At 36.6% G+C, this 21028-nt stretch overlaps 1 protein-coding gene across 1 annotated transcript in view; it reads left to right on the plus strand.

Annotated features, from left to right (window-relative positions):
- The window catches only part of SLC28A3 (solute carrier family 28 member 3), a 43099-nt gene extending 22523 nt beyond the window's left edge, over window positions 1-20576 (plus strand). Inside the window, exons 9-18 of the mRNA XM_014075817.2 lie at window positions 607-687; window positions 3275-3355; window positions 5128-5253; window positions 5823-5953; window positions 6898-7066; window positions 10539-10736; window positions 13318-13399; window positions 15478-15576; window positions 17224-17326; window positions 18392-20576. Of these exons, the coding sequence (XP_013931292.2) occupies window positions 607-687; window positions 3275-3355; window positions 5128-5253; window positions 5823-5953; window positions 6898-7066; window positions 10539-10736; window positions 13318-13399; window positions 15478-15576; window positions 17224-17326; window positions 18392-18512 (1191 nt within the window). The 3' untranslated portion in view covers window positions 18513-20576. The remainder of the gene's footprint in view (window positions 1-606; window positions 688-3274; window positions 3356-5127; window positions 5254-5822; window positions 5954-6897; window positions 7067-10538; window positions 10737-13317; window positions 13400-15477; window positions 15577-17223; window positions 17327-18391) is intronic.
- Window positions 20577-21028: the final 452 nt, after the last annotated feature.

Raw genomic sequence — 21028 nt, forward strand, 5'->3', positions numbered from 1 at the left:
TATAGTGGGTAAGTTTACAAAATAAATCAGTAAAGCACAGAACATTTCGTATGTACAATATTCTCCTAAAAGACATATTCCTGTTTAAAGTACCAGTCAGTTTCAGCCAGTTCTTTGATGGGAAAAGTATTATTCGGCACTGTCTGAAATACTATAATATACTGACTAGTTTCTTTTATCTTTTTCTTTCTTTCTTTCTTTCTTTCTTTCTTATTTTTCAAAAAAATCATTTTCTTGTACTTTTTACCTTCTCTTTTATTTCTTCTTCTTTTTCTTCCTTACTTCATATAAATTTTGATTAGTTTGTATCTTTTTCTTTAAAACTTTCTATAAAATCATGTTTTTTAAAGAAATAAAGGATAGATGCTCTTTCTTTGGTGGTACTCAGGCTTTAAAATTCCTTCTCCAGGCATCTTTGATATACAAGAATGCTTCTGGAATTATTTTAATTTATTTCAGCTTATGAATGCTGGCAAACTGTAGGTCTTTGATTTCAGGATTGATGTACAGTATTTCAGGGTTGATCTGTTTGAAATTTATAACATAGGAAAGCATTTAGATAACTTGGAAATAATTATTGACAATAGATGTTTTGTCTTCAACTAGGTGCTGCCTATTATCATTTTCTTCAGTACAGTGATGTCTGTGCTATACTATGTTGGATTCATGCAGTGGCTTATTAAAAAGGTAACAGTGCCCTGGGTACTTTGAGAAATGGGATGGGATGGGACGGGATGGGACGGAATAGAATAGAATACTTTATTGGTCAAGTGCGATGGGACACACAAGGACTTTGTCTCTGTTTATAAAATTATAATTGGTCTCTGGCCATAAAATTATAATTATAAAAGCATATGCAGTATATGGAACAGACGATTCTTCTTAATTTTCTTTTTTTTTAAGTATATAGCATTTTTCTTTCCTAAGTCTAATGCATCTTGCAAACTATCATAAACTAGCTTTATTTAACCTGAAGCATTCTACATGCCTTGAGTTCGTGATTCCCAATCCACTGAGTTTAAGTGGGTATAAGGGATAATGCTAGCAAAGGTGGGAACAGAGGTCCTCAGATCACATAGAACTAGTGTGTAAATCTGAGTAGGTACCTTCCAATTGGCTGAGCAGAGAATTATCATTTATTGAGAAAGGTCAGAGGGACTTAGAATTTAAAACCTGAGACTCACAGTGTGTGAGTGTATGAATGTATGCATGGGTGCATGTATAAGAGGGAGAATTATTTCACAGTGATGAGTCTATGAAGCTTCTTCCATTAACTAGACATTAAATGTGGGATTAAGTTTATGGAAGAGTAGATGTATTGCCTATGAAACCTGATAATAAGTAAAATTCCATTTTCCATACTGGCTGGCATGCTAACTGGAAGTTGTAGTCCACACATCTCAAAGTTGAGAAACACTGGTCAGAAGAACGTTTCAGGGAAGCTCTGAATATAAAAACAAAGCCTATCACTAACTGTCACTTCTAGAATATAATTTCTTCCTTCCACCTGACACAAAAGTTGATCAGAACTTCAAACTGCAATAAAACTAGAATAAGATGTGCAAAGTAAGAGAGCATGGACCAGGTGCTTTATGAATAAATATCAATCTTCATAGGATATCACCATCTCTTTATCAGTTTCTAGAACCAGTACTAGGATATCATCTTGTTATATGGCCTTAGCCCTGAATTACAAAATTTCAACCCATGGCCTGGATCTAGGTCTCCTCTTTTGAATACAAGTTGAATTATTCTCATGGAAGGGAATTGGAAATGATTACATCCTTTGTATGTACTCTGTCACTCTTCTCACTGGAAGAAACATTGCTGGAAGTTTGTAGAAAGAATTTGGGGAGACAAAGGGGCTTCCCATCTCTCAAATCTTACCTCGATAGTATCAAGTCATTGGTTCAACTTTGAGTTGATTCTGTTTTAAGTGCTGCCTTAGCTCTATACTTTACAATTATCCAAATTATTATTATTATTATTATTATTATTATTATTATTATTGTCATTATCATTATCATTATTGATTAGCCTATAGGCCATATCAAAGCACAAGGTTCAAACACATATCACCAATAAAATCCTATACAAACAATTTAAAATAAGAGGAGGGTAAAATACAATAATTGTAGGATATGATACGATATAATTTAATACATAAATATGTGAAATACAATAAAATGACATAAAATTATATTTTGGTGTCACCCTTACAATCTACCCCAATCGGTCCCACGTATGCAGATCTCAACTGAACCATTTCGTTTAAGTACTGTGCTGTGTTAAATGTTATTTTCAGGTTCTGGCTGCACATAAAGTAAGTTGTTTTGATATGGGGATCCCAATGGGTCCTTCGTTTGGTATATAGACCAAGGTACCTGTCTCTCACCCCCTTTTACCGGCAACAATCAAATAGGATGTGAGCCAGGTCTTCCACTGCTGCTGTTCTGCAAAGGCAAAGATGCTCATTATAGGATATAGAATGGAATCTCCCATATCTGACCATTATTCAAATTAAAAAAAACTACTAGATAGTCCAAATGTTTTAATTTCATTCCCGCACTAAAAGCTTCCCTGATCTACTATTTCTTTGCCTTCTGTTCTCCGAAATTCTTCCAATTGACAAACAGCTATCTAAACTGTTCAACAGATTTAGGAAGATTGTGGTTATTAAAAGTTGCATCTCTATGTTTAGTAAGTTACAATTTTGGACAAGTTGGCGGGGAAAAAACCCAGGCATGGTAGAATTACATTAACTTGATGCTGCAATGGAGCTATGGTTAAATTCCTGGTTTCTGGAGGGACTGGAAAATGTAGGTCCCTGTAATTTTGCCAAAGTATTCATAAACTGTACAATTTACACTATCCAAGCTCTGTTAGTCTTATGCAAATTCTGCAATTTAGAGTTTATGTAGCCAATAAGGCAGATTAAACTGATCTATTCATAGATTTGTTATGAAAGCTCAAAGGAACTTGATATGTTCCAGTTTATAACATTTTGTCTAAATCAAGATACGCATCGATGTTTCTGGCAGTGATTCTACACTGGCAGACCTGACTGAGTTAGGGATTCACGTATTGTAATAAATTGGCATATACAATTGATATATTCCAAAGAGCTTCCTAAAGAAAATTGCTGACATGGGAGAAGTCTTTGAGGAGTTTACACATATACTTTAACTCAATTAAGATGTTTGTTGAATTCTATGTACACGAAACAGCTGGAATGTGGCCAAAAAATTAATTTTGTGCATTGTAACTTTCATAGGTTGGATGGATCATGCAAATTACCTTACAGACAAGTCCAGTTGAATCTTTAGTTGCAGCTGGCAATATATTTGTGGGAATGGTAAGTTTCTGAAGCAGAGAAGTAAGCTACTAGGCTAAGGACAAATCTTTTTGACAGAAAATAGTCCATCAGGCAAGACAAGAACATGTACTTGAATGCTGAGTGAAGAGCCAAGGTGGCACAGTGGTTAGAATGCAGTATTGCAAGCTACTTCAGCTGACTGCTAGCTGCAGTTCAGCAGTTCAAATCCCACCAGGCTCAAGATTGACTCAGCCTTCCATCCTTCTGAGGTGGGTAAAATGAAGACCCACATTGTTGGGGGCAATATGCTGACTCTGTAAAATGCTTAGAGAGAGCTGTAAAGGCATTATGAAGCGGTATCTAAGTCTAAGTGCTATTGCTACTTTAACTAAGCTTCCATAATATTTTTCTTACATTTTACTGTGTAAATATTAATAGCCATGAAATCTTCTACTTAAAATGCCATTGCACAACTCAGTACCATTCCCAAGACACAAAGCAATACAAATATTTAGTTTCCAGGCATGAAGGAAGATCCAGCATTTCTAATAATAGGTCGGTCAACAATTGTACTGCCTTAGCAGAGTAGACATTCTTACATGGGGAGTAAAGTTTAACAATTATCTCATTCTTTTTTTCTTTTCTTGTTTGTTTGTTTTTCATGGTTCTAGACAACTCAGAAGTAAGATAAATTGGTTATGAATTCCACCTAGAGCAGAGATTCTGCCTGATATACTGTATGAGAACATTGCAGGCTCATGCTTTTGCAGTAGTCTAATATTCAGATCTGGATTTGCATTAGATTATATGAGAAAGGGCATCAAAAATCCATGCAACAATGTCCAAAATAGGCAGATGCTTTCTGTCAAGAGTTCCTCCTAAAACAGAAACCTATACTATTCTATTTTTTGACCATTTTTTTTACCAGAAGAATAACCTCGTTCAAACTGCAAAAAGCCAAGGAAGAAGTTATTCAAAATGTTCATAAAGGCTCTTCTTTTACAAGCTCACTAATAAATGAGGAATGGAGGATTCTGTTAAGTTTCAGAGATTCTGATCTTTATCCCTAATTCTTTGCATCAAAACTCCTTGCTGTAGTCTATATGATTTTTGCTTCCTGAATAAGGGGTCCCAAATCTCTGGTCTGTGGACAGCTGCCGAGCCTCAGCCCTTTGGCAACTGGGCCACACAAATGGTGGGTGAGCACAGGAAGCTCCATTTGCACAAGGGGTATGTGCATGTGCAACACCATCCCCTCCGCCCCTCACTGCCAGTCCACAGGGCCAGAAACTTTGGGGACCAATGGTGTATTAACCATTAAGCAGACTAAGCACATGCTTAAGGCACCAAGCCCAAGGGGACATCACAAAGTTGAGAAATAAAAAAAAAACAATAAAGATTTGTACAGTATGTACAAAGGAGGGGGCACCAAGATTTGTCAGTGCTTAGAGCACCAGTGAGCCTTAATCTGCCACTGTAGGGGACCCTGTCCTGGATCATATCTGTAGGTAAAGAATAGGCACAGCTTGGGGAAGGAGTTAAACGCATCATCATTTAAGAGTCCTTACATTGCCACAAGTCTACCTCCCCCTTTTGAATTTGTTGATCCTTATCTAGCTCCAATTTAGTGCTGACCATTTCTTGACCAGATTCTTGTTCATAGGCTTAAATAATAAATCTTCTGTGTTGCAACTTAGCATGTGATCCTTTGCGCCTGGCAATACCCTATGGCACGGTGCTTGATGGATCATTCTAACGTAGAAGAGGAATATATCACTAAAATCCACTTACTTTATTTCTCTTCCTTGCAGTCGGAGTCTCCTCTCATGGTAAAGCCGTATCTGCCCTATGTTACCAAGTCTGAACTCCATGCTATCATGACCGCTGGATTTGCCACCATTGCTGGAAGTGTTTTAGGAGCATATATTTCCTTTGGGGTAAGAATGGAAGCACAGTAATTGATGGTGATTACTTGATCTTGCTTGTACTCAGGAGTTTGTGCTGTTAAACATGATTGGTTTTCAATAGGCTGTTTTGCCTCATTAGGGAGTGTGTGTGTGCATTTGTGTTTCCTCATTCCTTGAAGCTATCCTAACACTAATGATACCACTCTCTTCTGTCAGGTTGTCTTTTCCCTACTGAGAGTTAGCTCTGTGGCCATTGAATTTGCTCCTGTTGTCTATGATTTCCAGAGCTTTTCTAGACTTCTTTCTCTAGTTAAAATTCCCCTTTCTCGTACAAAATTCTGCCTGTCCTTTAAAGTCCTGTTGGCCTCCATTTTTACATGGACCTATATAGAGGTAAGTGAGAAGAAGAAGAGATACATTCATATTATTCCAATATTCCAATAAATATTTTATTACAGCTCGTAAAACAACATTTTTTTCAACTGTTCCCTAAAGAATGCTGACTGGGAAATTCTGAGTAGTAAAACCCACACTGACTTCAAGCCGCTGAAGTTGGAATACACTGTCCTAATGTAAAAAAAAATGTTTTCATTTGTCAGGTTTCAGCTTCTCATTTATTAACTGCTTCCGTGATGTCAGCACCAGCAGCTTTAGCTATTGCTAAACTCTTCTGGCCTGAGACTGAAAATCCCCAGATAAATGCCCAAGAGGATACAAAAATGGAAAAAGGGTAAGCAATGTATATGTTTGTATTATATTTTCATGGCTGCTGGACTTAGTAATGCTTTGAAAAACCAGAGAAATAGATGCTCATCTATGGATTCAGTTAACTGAAACTTGAGGAAACATACCTGGGGAACACAAAGTTGCTTTTGATTGATTTGAGCAAAGTCATCTGTAATGAAAAGGACTTACTGAGGTAATATTGCCATCATTCCCATGCCAATGAGACCCTGCCGCCTCAGACAGAAGCTCAAATATCAACTGAAATTTATTCCCATTAGTGCTCGACTGTAAGAAGAAAAAAGAGCAGCTGCTGAATTGCTAGTTTTCACGTAGCCATTTGAAAACACAAAGCATAAGTCAGAAAGAATTAAAGCTCATATCTCTCATAATCTGAGCACTTTTAAATAAGGAAAAATGTAACTGGCCATTTCAGCTCTCTGGTAGCGGTAAGCTCCCTTAGCACAAATGTGATTCACCTCCTAATTCACAGGCAATGAGTATGATTAAATAATTCATCAACATCTAATAATTAATGATATTCAATTATTAATTAACATTAAATTAATTAACAGCTACTTGAGGTTATTTATTCTGTTCCCTTCACTGTAGGATCAACAGACACTAAAGATCAGCATTCTTGTTTAATGCCCTCATAAGGGCTTTTTACATTCACAAAAACATTATTCTGATTGCTGGCCCTCCTGATATTTTAAAAAGGATGAATACTGTTATTGTAAGGCAGTGGTTCCCAAACTTGGCAACTTTAAGACTTGTGGAGCTCTGCTGGCTGGAGAATTCTGGGAGTTGAAGTCCACAAGTCTTAAAGTTGCCAAGTTTGGGAACCACTGTTGTAAGGGAAAGATTGTTTTGACTGTTTGGTTGTTTAAGTTTGTACTTTGATCCATAGAAATATCATATTAATGTGCACTTTTTCTTTTGCTGCTGAAGAGAAGCTAGGAACCTGCTGGAAGCTGCTAGCCAAGGTGCCAGTGCTGCCATCCCGCTGATAGCCAACATTGCTGTGAATCTGATTGCCTTCCTTGCTTTGCTGGCCTTCTTTAATGCAGTCCTGTCTTGGCTGGGGAATATGTTTGACTACCCACAACTGAGCTTTGAGGTATTGTTCTGTTAGCTGTTAGCTCAAGCTGCCAACTTGTAAAGCGTTTCCATGACTATTATCAAGTTGACATAAAAAAGAGAGAAAAGGGAAGAGAATGCCATGCATACCTTTGGCCAGAGTCAGGTCTCATATTTCTATGGCTAGTGTGTGAAATGCGCACATTCATACCCTGCCGCAGCACCTTGTTGGTGGATGTGATTTATGACACAGACCGAAGGGAGGGGAGACAGGGGTAAAGCCATAAAGCAGAAATCAGTTTCAGCTCCGCAGAAGAACATGCCAAAATGCTGATCCTAATAAATGAATGGATTTCTTTTGAACTTTGTCTCGAGGCTAGTAAATTAATTAGGTCACCTTTTGGAAACTTCACACAAGCAAGAGGCATGGGCGATGCAGCCTAGATCTCATTTCAGCCTACTATTGGAATGGAATGGAATGGAATGGAATGGAATGGAATAGAATAGAATAGAATAGAATAGAATAGAATAGAATAGAATAGACCAAGTATGATTGGACACACAAGGAATTTGTCTTTGATGCATAAGCTCTCGGTTTATACAAGATATAAGTGATAAATCATGATCATAGTCATCATAAATACATTCATCGTGAATCATAAGATACAAGCATCCAAATTTTGATCATTTGACCATGGGGATGATACAACAGTTGTAAGTTTGAAAAAAAGTCATAAGTCACTTTTTTCAGTGCCATTGTGACTTAGAACAGTCACTAAACAAATAGTTGTAAGTCGAAGACTACCTGTACACCTTAAAGAAAAAAAATTCTGCTTGTGTCCAGGTGGTCATGACAAATAAGTCACACAAATGCTATATCCTGCAGTTTACAGATAAAGGCACTACTTCTATGATATTGTCTGTTTGAATAATATCCTCAGATCATTTGTATGAAAATTGGGTGCACAACTTGAGGCTTCAAAGTCACAGCCCGAGTAACCTTCACAGGTTTTTTCTACAATCATTTGATGTCATCATTATTATGATTAAGCTTACAGACACATATGACTAAAGCTGTTGCCAAACTTAGCTTTTCTAAGCCACATAAGGATACTAATTTTAAATATATAAGTAGAATGGAATTATATTATTAAAACATATATTTAATTAAATTTGCACCTACATGAAATAAAACCTGACTCCACCTCCATGCCCAACTATAACCGCTCAAAACCATGAAAAATCTGCTACAAGCCTAGAAAAAAAGGTTCCCACTTCAGTTAAAAACGGCTGATTAATCTAAACAATCAGTTAACATATTCACAATGAGCAAGAAATGATCAGATGGAAAGCAAGGGAAAAGAACGGGATGACTGTCCCTGCTTTAACTGTGCACTATGAGCAGATGGATCTAAAATGCAAGTATAAATAAATAAAAAAGGGAAATGATCACATGGAAGAAAAAGGCAGAATTAATTCATTACAGGTTGAGCCAATTATTTATGTCTTATTAGGGCATGCATGAATGCAGAAGCTTCTGCATTAAAGTGCTTCCGCTTAATGTAGCATATGGTACCGTGGAAATGATAAATGGGTGGGAAAAACAATATTTAGAATGGCAAAAAAGGAAAGAAGGGGTTCAATTCCCGTCGAGAGCAAAAAGAATATCACTTTAAGCATAGAAGAAAAATATGGCAAGCTACGTGCAGATGCTTACCTTGGAAGCAGCCGCAGTCCTGATGCAGTTAAAGAAAAGAGTAATGGATTGCTTAACAATCTAATGATGCTTCATCTATCTAGCTACAAGGGACCATTTATAAAAGCACTCAGTGAGGAGGTTATTAAGGCAGTAAACAAAAGGGATACAGCTGGCCTGAACAGTTTCCCAAGAGAAATTTTTTTCCTGCTTTCTAATGGAGCATAAAGGGAACAAAAATACTTTTTGAGCACAATATTCAACCTAGTTGAGAGTAGGCGCAATGGCAAAGATATCCTAATTAGTTAAAACATGGCTCCTTCCTGTCTTTCTGCTTCACTTTGAATATTCATTTGAAAAAAGGATGTTCAACTGCAATTCACAGACTCCAGGTAGGGTAGAAAGAGAATTGAGCCTGCATCTCATGTCCCAAGCGATGTTACAGAGTTTATTCTCCTGCGTAAGTTTTTAATGCTTATTTAACAGCCTAGATTAATTTTATTTTCCAGTGGCTCAGAAATATCAAATCATTTTACCTTTGAGCAAAAGGCTATGAATGAATTCAGTGGGTATTTGCTATTTGCCAATCTGAAGGAAAATAATGCCTTCAAATCTACTGAAGCAGATTTTGAGGTTTCAAAAATGTGGTGAGTTAAGCAATGCTGTGACCGCCCTTTCTCAGTGCTTGGAGATCTGGTTAGGGAGGAATATGCTAAAATTGAGCCCTGGCAAGATAGAGTGCCTTTGAGTGCCACTTTGGGTGGTATTTTTGGTACCATCTTTGGTCATGAATGAGGTTGCACTGCCCCTGGCAGTTGTACGTCCCATCTGTTAGTCTAATGCCATCCTATCAATAGGATAAAAGTTCAACAGTAGATGCTCTGAGAGCTGCACCTACCATTAACACTTATCTGGTATCTTTTTCTCAAATGTCTCAGGCCAGAAAGAAAAGACTTTAGCATAGGAATCATCATCATCTTCTTTAAAACGACCCCATCTTTAAAACGAATCCCTTGCATAGAGGAATCTGGGCAGCTGAAGGGAGCTGGAAAAGTGTTTTGCTGGCCGGATGCCCTTCCTGTCGCCAATGCCGAGTGTTCTTCAATATTCTCGTGCCCAGAGAGAGAAATATCTGCCTCTACCTAGGATCGAACTCACAATCTCCTGATTGTGGGACGAGAGCTCCACCTCTAGGCCACCACGCCACTCTACTTTAGCATAGTACTGACTAAATTAAATTAAACTAAACTAAATTGGCAGGACAGAATTAAGGTTTTTTTCCCTCTAAATTAGGATCTCTTTCACTTTTTTTGACAAAACAGCTGAGTTTGAGATGTAGAATTCCACAGTGTGGTTTGACTTTCTGGAAATCCATTTTATTTTATAATCTTGCGAGTAGTATTCTTGTGATATATTATTGATGTAATAATGTTTTGCTATTCATTTTCTCCACTCAATGTACAATTTTGCCAATTCAATCATCAATCTCCTGAAAATAGGGGACAGTTTTATGTTATTCTTGGATCTAAACCAATTCCTAGGGCCATTTAAAAGGTTTTATTTTTTTTTATTTCAGTTATATTTTTCTCTTTCTGGACTAAAGATGTAGTGTCCATAATAAATAGGCTGTTTAACCTTGAGACTACATTGCTAGATAAAAGTTTTAGCTGATAATAATACATTTTAGGCATACATACTGTATTTATTGCCTCTACTACCCTGCTCCAAGAAACTGCTTGTGTGATCAGTAAGTCAGTAGGTACTTAATACGGTTTATGGTTCATATTTCTCTTTGTTCTTGTTTTTTCCCTTATAGATAATCTGTTCATATCTGTTCATGCCATTATCTTTTATGATGGGAGTAGATTGGGAAGACAGCTTTATTGTTGGTAGGCTCCTTGGTTATAAGACTTTCTTCAATGAATTTGTGGCTTATGAACATCTTGCAAACTTTATTAAACTACGAAAGGAAGGCAGACAAATGTACGTCAATGGTATGAAACAGTACTTGAGTGTAAGTATTCCTGTACAACTCTGTTTCATTAGCTCTAATGCTTCATAGATTTTTGTCCAGTGGACTTTCCTAGAACATATTTCTGAATTAAAGTGACTATGTCAGGCATGTGTTCCTACAGATGTGAAGCCACAATTGGTGTAAATACTTTTGTAATGCTATTTTCTTGTGGTTCATAATCCAAATTATGATGGTATTTAATAATGTTGCCTATCAACCAAATGAACATTTGGGGGTGTATGACTGTGTATGACTTTAGCACTGAAGCAATGTACAAGTCAAAGAGAAGGAGAATTCTGATTTATCAGTAATTTGCTACAGACACAACATTGGACGTAACGTAAAGGGTTTTTTTTTTTTTTTTGAGAACCATTGTAAAGAAGGAATGGGATAAAACAGCATCACCTTAGTCCTATTTTTTTTTTTTTTTACATTACTTTAAAAGGACCTTTGGCACAGATGGGGAAATTTTCATATTTGGTTTGAAGGCATCAGAATAGACTTTTCTGGGAATTTACATGTGACGTCTTCAACAGTTATGGATAAAATTGTAACTTCAGTTCTTGGACCTGTGTTGTGGCAAAACAGGAGACCAACGACACATTTTTTCAGTAATATTTCCTAATTCAAAGATAGAAAAAAAAGATCTTTGGAATTTAAACTAGGTTTAAACGTAAATCTAGCTATTTGTAGTCACATTCTGCTGCATTCAGCATGAAGCACAAGTTGCAAATGTGTTTTCCTGATAATATATAATGTGTTATAAATTGGTGATCAGGGGCTGAAGGTGGGGAGGGGGGAATTGTTGGTAGATTTTTTTTTTCAGACACTGTTGCAAAACTGCAAATATAATCAGGAATTCATGCTCATACAATCTCACGTCATCAATTCATCAGCTAAGCTAATTAATTTCCATTGCATCTAAAGTTCAAGAAGAGAACACATTGAAATCAGTTTTGTAGAATAATCTCTGTTGCTCTGAAGTATTAGGAACAGGCAGTTTTACCATTGGTTTTAGTTTTTAGTTTTCAGTCAGTTCCTAGGCCCTCCTATTCCCTTATCAAGTTTTAAGTACTTTTAATTAATAGAAGAGACCCAAGCTCATTGTGAATAACACCCTTAACAAGCCCTAGTTATATGTCAGTTTGTGCATCCTGTTATAATCAGTTGGGAGGGTACACTGCTATGAATGACATCTCTGTGGTTTAAGTTCAAGCAAAGTGCAGATCATGGGTCAGCTTAAAACTTTCTGGGGTATTGATGGAAGTATGAAAGGACCAAATTGCTAAGGCTGCAGTTCTACTACTGTGTATTTAGCTAACATATTGAGAACAGCAGGGAAGAGAAGTGAGAATTTGCTCTCATGCATTTGCTGTCCTTGAATTAAGATGACACTATTAGATGAATTCATTGATGGGGGAAGCAAATTTGCTACTAGTAATACAGCTTTTGTAATATGGATTTTATATTAGGTTTTGGAGAAAATAATGAAACTAAAATATTTATTATGTTTACAAAACAAAATCTGGCTACTATATTAACTCATTTTTTGGATTCACACAGTTTGTTGAATCAGACACTTAGTAAACCGTCTGGGATACAACATACAAACACACACACCCAATCTTAACCAAGTTTAATACTTTGTAGAAATACAACTGCTAGGCCATTAAACCTAAATTCTAATCCATTAGGAATTTTGTTCCTAATAATTTAGCCCTAATCATGAGAGTTGTGTGGTGTAATTGGAGGAAACGTTCAGGAAAATATTTTGCATTTTATTGTTTGAAAAACATGCAAGGTCTTTTTACACATGACCACAGGATAATGAAAATCTATTCACTAAGGGAAGCTGTGCTTCTCTCAGACAATTTCATTTTTTAAATATTTTTTCTTTACGATATCATATATACTACTAAGCCTACTCATTCTTTTGAAAACCATATGCAGAATGACATTGATGTGCATAACATTCAAATGTGTGCGTGTTCCATTTTCTACTAAGAAATGTTTTTGATGCAAAATAGCTGGCACATCTGAAACAACCCTTGGCAATTAAGTATTACATGTGTTTGCTAATGGATTAAGACATGCCAGTGTTGAAATTAGCTACATTCTGAGAAATTCTAGTCACTCTCAGGAAACCATCAACATGGCTACAAAAAAAAATGAAATTTGATTTTTTTTTTTTTACTGGAAGTTCAAGTTCTCTATTTCAGCACTGTGTGTGTGTGGGTGTGGGTGGATGTGCATCAGATAAAACATCTCGTTCCCATGACTAGATTCTCTCTCTCTCTCTCACACACACACACACACAAATCTAGTCATGGGAATCAAATGTTCTATCTGATAAATATATAAAGGGTATAAAAATATTCTATTTCTGTTTTTTTCTAATATGCAATTCTTTGTAGCGGGGAAGGGAGGTGTGTGGAGAAAGTTCAAATTTATTCTCATTCCAAAACCATGCACTGACATTATATCCTTATTGTATGTTCAAATGCCATTAGCCATAAACTAAAAACTATTTTATTTCTCAAACAAAGAGGAAGTAATTGGTCTTCTATTTGCTTTATTTCAGATACGATCTGAAACAATTGCCACTTACGCGCTTTGTGGATTTGCAAATTTTGGTTCAGTGGGAATGGTACTTGGAGCACTATGTAAGAATCATGTATACCTCATATATTATAGAGAAGAGCAGCTGGGGGTGGCATTAAGCACAAAATTAGCTTAGAGTAATTGCCTTGCCACAAATGGTCTAAATCCAACCACTCTTGAATTCTGAGACCTCTATCTGGTGCCAATATAGTATTGAACTTTAGCTGACTAGAGAGTTGTGTATAGCAATAAATCTTTTTGAACTTCAACTTAATGTATGATCCTGATCCTTTGCACACAGCAATTTGAAAGACTAATGACTATTTTTAAAACAAGGTATTCTGCTGGGATGAGCAATTGCTCAACCCTCACTTTTGGAGATTGTAGAATGATCAAAATTACTGACATTTTTTGGCACTGCAAAAGCGTTCCAAGCATTCTGCAACTCATCAGTTGTTGGAAAGAGCTGTTGATACACACTGATTTTTTTTAACTATGTTTCCCCTGTCTTATTTTGTTTTGACTCCTGAAATAAGCACTTGGCCTTATTTTTGGGGAGGTCTTATTATTTTTTAGGTGCAGGAGGCTCATGGCTGCTGCTGTTTTGCAATATTTTCAGGGAGGGTTTATTTTTGGGGAGGACTTATTTTAGCACATGCGCTCAAAATCCCAATTGGGCTTATTATCCAGGGAGGTCTTATTTTTGGGGAAACAGGGTAAATAACAAAGCCATTCAAACATTTCAATGCACAAAAACTTATTAATCTGCCTCTAGTGCTTCATGTAAACTTGGGCAAACCTCTCATCACAGAATTAATGCAAAAATAGCAGATCTGCTCAGGAATTAAGCAGGCTTTTCCTGTTTGTATGTAATTGTATCCATGAAATAAACTTGGAAATGGTTTCAGTGAAATGGTTTCAGTATGGATAACATTCCAAATATTCTGTTTTATATGCTATGAAGCAGAAATAAATGATTCCTGGATTAACATTTAATGTAATTATGTTTCAAGATGATCACTTGATCTAATATTAGTGCTTTGAGGCTGAGGAACTCTTACTAAAATGCACTTCAATCTTTAAAAAATAATTTAGTCTTAAGCCTGTGTTTTTAGCCTCTGTTGGGCTCAATCCATATTTGGTAAATTCAGCATCTAAAGCACTTCAGATCTGCAAAGCAGCAACAGCCCTTGCCTAGATAATATTGGACACTGAGAAACAGTGTCCATGCTTATCTAGAGTTGATATTATTTGGAATTATACTTCATAATATTTTGAATTGTTTTAAAGAATGAGATGTGTCCCGTTTCAGCAGCAAATCTGCTGCCTCATATGAGCTCCTCCAAGTCAATTCAAAGTTTTTGAGTATTCTCTCAAAACTGTAGTTTTGCCCAACCTATGCAGATCTTCATTATCCTTATCTGTGCTGGGGGCAAAGATCTGTATTGTATCTTCACTTTCTGATAGTTCAGGATGTTCAAAAGACTGTTCTATTGCCTTTCTCTGTGTTTCTTCCACGTGAAGTTTCACTTTGTATTCTCCCAAAACATAGATAGTAAAATAGATTCAAACTGATGCCCTCAAACGAAACTGTAGATATTCATACTAGCTTCAGTGAACTAAAAAAGGGAAGTGTTAAGAAAATAAAACAGAAATTTCATACAGTTTCATCAAAAACTTAGTATAAACAGTAGCTTGTTAGTAAATAAAGAATACCATATCATCTTTAAAGAAGATGAACGGAAGGCAATTGCACAGACTTTGAAGAGGCTATACTATAGGAACACAGAAAGAAATGTACTTTCTATTATGTCAATATACTATACAAAATTTATGTGAATGTATGTGAACTTGACTAATTATTGTATTAATTTGGAGATGGAAATTAAAGGCAAGGAAAACCTTTGTAGATTCAGGGACAGAGAATTGGTTTAAATTCTGTACAATTTTATTGAGCGAACTTTCTTTTTAAAAGATATTGCCAATGTTATTTATGGTTATCTAACCATATCTATTCTAGGTAGAAAGAATATTTACTGAAGCTGCTCCAGAGATTATAAAAGTGTTAGAAAAGCACTGAACAGATGTCTCAACATTATATATTGCTCATGTGTTTCTTTTCTTCTATTCACATCTTTAGCATCCTTGGCTCCCTCCAGGAAGAGAGACATTGCAGGAGGAGCCTTCAGGGCCATGATTGCTGGTACTGTGGCCTGCTTCATGACAGCTTGCGTTGCAGGTATTGTAACTTTACACACCACCATTTACATTTGACATGATCCAGATCCTTTATACTGCATGGAGAAAATTGAACTTTCCCATTGAAATCAGTGGGGTTTCTGTTGTTGTTATTAATTCATTTATTTTGTCAAACATGTATGAGATAACAGGCATAAGTATAAACATGGACATGAACACAGGAAATTTATTTATTTTTTATTTTTTATTTTACTTTATTATTTGTATGCCACCCTTCTCCGGGAGGACTCAGGGCGGCGAACAATTGAAGGGGGAAAAAGGGGAACATAAAAAGACAAAATACAAATAATAAAAGTAGACAACAGTCACACAACCATACATGTCGAGAGGGGAGGGAACTCATCACCCCCAGGCCTGCCGGCAAAGCCAGGTTTTGACGGCTTTTCGGAAGGCCTGGAGAGAGGTGAGGGTCCGAATCCCTGTGGGAAGTTCATTCCAGAGGGCCGGAGCTACCACAGAGAAGGCCCTCCCCCGGTTAATAGCCAGGTGGCATTGGCTGGTAGATGGCACCCGGAGGAGGCAAACCCTGTGAGATCTAATGGGTCTGTGGGAGGTAATTGGCAGCAGGCGGTCTCTCAAGTACCCAGATCCAATACCATGAAGGGCTTTATAAGTTACGACTAGCACCTTGAAGCGTATCCGGAGACTGATCGGTAACCAGTGCAGCTCACGGAGGATAGGTGTAACGTGGGTGTACCGAGGTGCACCCACAATCGCTCGCGCGGCTGCGTTCTGGACGAGTTGAAGTCTCCGAATACTCTTCAAGGGCTGCCCCATGGGTACAAATAAATGGGACAGTAGGATAGGGATGATAGGCACACAGGTGCCCTTATCCAAAGTCGTGTCTGACCCATCGTGACCCCATGGACAATGTTTTTCCATGGACCAGAAGGGGCATGGTTTCATGTGCTGCCTGCATCCCATGGATGAGGCTTTGCTTGTTTGGGCAGTCCTGTTTCTGACATGCCACAGACTGGGAGTTGGGGATCTCTGATCTAATATGCAATGGGTCTTGCCTTTGAGATATTTTTCAATTCTGTAAAAAAACATTACAGACTTCTGGTGAGTCGCGTTTGCACACAAGGATTCTCTGAAGAGACAAAAAATATAGGTGGTATGCAGTGGTGGGATTCAATTTTTTTACTACCAGTTCTGTGGGTGTGGCTTGGTGGGTGTGGCATGGTTTGGTGGGCGTGGCTTGGTGGGCATGGTGGGGAAAGATACTGTAAAATCTCCATTCTCACCCCACTCCAGGGGAAGGTTACTGCAAAATCTCCATTTCCTTCTGATCAGCTGGGACAATAGATGGGGGTGGGGCCAGTCAGAAGTGGTATTTACCAGTTCCCCAAACTACTCAAAATTTCCGCTACCGGTTCTCCAGAACTGGTCAGAATCTGCTGAATACCACCTGTGGTGGTATGATAGATTATGCACAGTCCCTGAGATGGATTCTGAAAACCACAATCCAGCTCCTGTGCAAACCAATCCATTCAATGTCAGTTTAACTAAAATCAAAAAACCTTATGAAAAACAAAAATGAAGTACAAGGCAGTGTCTCAGTGAATTTGTTTCCATAACCCAGAGTTACTATTTCTTAATACAAATATCTGTTCTGATCCTTTTTCAGGTATACTATCTGAAAATCCATGTACAACATTATTACAAGGTGACTTCAGTATGAATGACAATAGCACAGAAATCGTTGCCTGCTGTTTAAACCTCTTTAACAGGTAACTACAGTAGATCAGAATCTTGTGTCATAGAGATCATACGTGAAGTCAAACTGCTTATTGCCAGTAAATACTCCAAGAATATCGTATGTGAAATGAACTATAATATATAAAGGTATGACATAATAATATTTCAGAAGTTCCTGGAGAGTTCCTAATTAAACGGCTATAAAAGGCTGGTTTTTTTCATACTTCTCTGCTGTTCAAGACAGCACAGTAATTTATATTTGAATACTTGTTTAGTTTGACTGTACACTTTTTGAAGATTTATGGCAATTTTTTTATCTTCAGTGATGCATTTGCAATACATTAAGAGTTCTCTTAGCTGATGTATATATTTGGAAATCTTATAGATGTATGATCAGGAGCAGAAATATTAGTGAGAAATGCAGTTTACATCTTTTCTTTTTTCCAGTTAATATCCTTACTCTAAGCAGGATGCTAATACACCAGTGGTTACTCTAAGCAGAATGCTAATACACCAGTGGTAGTCAACCTTGTCCCTACTGCCCACTAGTGGGCGTTACAGCTTTCATGGTGGGCGGTAGGGATTTGCTGTAACTCTGCTTTATAAATTTTATAAAGTAAAGTTACTTCCCTACTTTATAAATCACCATTACTGTGGAACCGGTGGGCGGTTAGAAAATTTTACTACTATCAGAGATACAAAAGTGGGCGGTAAGTATAAAAAGATTGGCTACCCTGTAATACACAAACAAAGACTCCTGCATACACAGAATTTTTCCCACTGGCCAAATGCTAATTTAGGGAGAATGGGAGCCTCTCAAAGAAATCTGGGGAGTTTTGTTACATTTGCTAAATTTATTATTCTGTTCTAGCTAGTCTGAAATAATCATACCAATTCATTGCCAATAACACAATCTGTTGGTTGCGCAAGAACATTTTGAAAATATTATTCATAATGGACATTTTATCCATTGTATCTTCTGTTTTACAGTTTATAATAATGTTGTAATCCACTGATGAAATGTTAAGTATGATAAGTAACTTTATTATTCTTTCTTATTCTTATTTTGTAAATCATTTTCTATTTTTATCAAACAGTGGCAACAGTTCTGCAGAGATTTTCCCAAAGTCTAACAGCGGTTTAAGATCCTTGCACCAATGCTGTCAACTTCTGGGCCCATCCAAGGTTAATTGCAGCTCAGTTGCGCCATTATCTTAAGCTGCTGTATAGAATTCAAATTCATGGTGGATGAACAAAATGAAGACAAAATGAAAAGGGGGTGATCTTGTTGCTAACATAGACAGGAAAAAAAACTATTTTAACTTAAACTGTAGTGTTAGCTATCTGCACCCTCTATTTTCATAATGTTGCTGATGAAGGGCATATTGATATATTTGTAAGGAAAAAAACTTGCACACACATATATCACAATACACATTTAAAATTTAGAATGACATTGGAATCTGAAATGGCTTCCATCTTGGATTTATGGAAATAACTTGACAACACATTGTAGATTAAAGGTCTGGTTTGCACCCCATTCCCAGTAATGCCTATTTGGATCACATTGATGCAATAAACTACTAACCTTGGTTAAAATGCAGCCTGTGATGGGGACACATTCAGTCGCATGAATTCAATTTGAACCAATCAGAAAAATATTCAACAATTATTTAAAATGACTCTAAATTTGCTTGATTTACACCTTTCATTTTCTGTTTAGATACCTATCAAAACCCCTGTTTTGTTCTACTGAGAGAAGATTGTTATTTTAATGTGATCCTAAGTATGTCTGCTCAGAATTAAGCTGCTTCTTTTTCCCATATGGAGCTTCTTTCCAAATCCAAGTCAGAAACCAGGAAACTCACAAACTTATGGAATTCCGCTTTGGTATTATAGGGTATAATAATGAAATCCTGCCAGAGTTTCCCTCTTGGCCATCTTCTGCCAAACAAAATCAAAGGGCTATCTTTTCTACACCTTCTTCTTTCTCAGAACTGAGTTGTTGTTTACTTTAACAGTTACATACTGTATATCAGTTGATGTAAGAACAAATTGTTATAAGATGGGAATATTTTCATTCACTAATCAAGGAAAACCAGTTCCACTTGAAAATCAGTTTCCCATCATCACCACCATCCAAAAATATATAGAAAAGCTTTTGTTCTTACAATGCAGGGTCATGGGTATAAATTAATGAAATTTATAGGCACATAGGCACTTTTGTTGCTAGAATGTTCACAAAATATCAATTTAAGTACTTTTATATGATCTATAAAAGAAAACATTCTACTATTAGAATTTGTTCTACCAGATTCTTAATGAGCTGAGTGGGTAATATTAACAGGTATAATGCCAAATAATTAAATAAATATGCTCTCTTTTAATTACTTTTATATATTTATCAATTTGTATTGCTGCCAATCTTACAAAAAAGCAAGGATAGATGCATAACCCCCATCATACCCGCTAGAGATCATCCAAAAGTACAATCAATGCCATTACCATCCTATTACCGGATTTGAATCCTGACTGAAAAGGATCCAAATAATCCATTTCATCCATGGTCCACTGAAATGACAATCTAACTAACCACCTTCTCAATCACCTTCCCCAAAAGGGGGAGGTTAAATATTGAATGAAAGTTGTCCAGCATGGAGGGATCTAATAAGGCAAAGAGAGGGCAAACCAAGGCTTATTTAAGAGATAAAAAGACAATCCCCCTCATTCAAAGAAGTACTTTAAATTGTGAAGACTTGACTTCCCAGGATTCCAGACCCAGCATGCTGGGGAATTCTGGGAGCTGAAGTCCACATAATTTCAAGTTGTTGAATTTGAAAAACATTGCAATGAAGATTTTGATAGATCATAGTATCTATCCTGTTATTTCATGAATAAATACATGGGAATTGCCACACATCAATAGATATCTTTGAGCCTTTATTTTCCTTTTTTTAATGAAGAAGAAAAAAGAGAAAAAGAAAAGAATTATTAATAGAAAAGAACAGAGAGAGAGAAATGTTTTTAAATAAAAGTCTGGGTTTTTTAAATTATGGGGTGTTGCAATAGAGCTTTGTCAAATTTCTGTGTTTTAAAAAAATGATAAATGATAATAATATTTAAGCAGTCATTTTTTTTTACTTTCAAAATATTTTCCAAGGGTATTTTGTACATTATTTCTGGAAAACATGTTGATAAAATATATCATTCTGAAATTTGTATATATTCTAATGGTAACATTTAATTTTTAATAAAATGAATAAACTCTTTTCTACATGCATAGTTCTTTCTGGTCATATAAAATTGCTGATCTCATTCTTCAAAAAAATCTAACAGAATTATTGTGTGTTTTTAAAATGTAAGTTTAAGCTCCTGTAGTTTAGTTGTGTAACACAAAAATATGCTGTATATGAGTTCGTGTGTGTGTGAGAAAGGGGGAGGAGTTCTTGTGGGATCAGAATATATATATTTTCTACTCGGATAATCACAAGAACATGGTGGCAATAGAATTTGCTGTTCTGCAGCTGCTGATATGTTGTTTCTGATCCTGGAAATGTATAATAATTATTCCAGAGCCAAGGTGGCGCAGTGGTTAGAGTGCAGTACTGCAGGCTATTTCAGCTGACCGCTAGCTGCAGTTCAGTTCAAATCCCACCAGGCTCAAGGTTGACTCAGCCTTCCATCCTTCCAAGGTGGATAAAATGAGGACCCAGATTGTTGGGGGCAATATGCTG

Source organism: Thamnophis sirtalis, unplaced genomic scaffold, assembly GCF_051295495.1.
Source record: "Thamnophis sirtalis isolate CommonGarterSnake01/CBP01778 unplaced genomic scaffold, rThaSir2_p1.2 scaffold_5, whole genome shotgun sequence".
Lineage (NCBI taxonomy): Eukaryota > Metazoa > Chordata > Lepidosauria > Squamata > Natricidae > Thamnophis > Thamnophis sirtalis.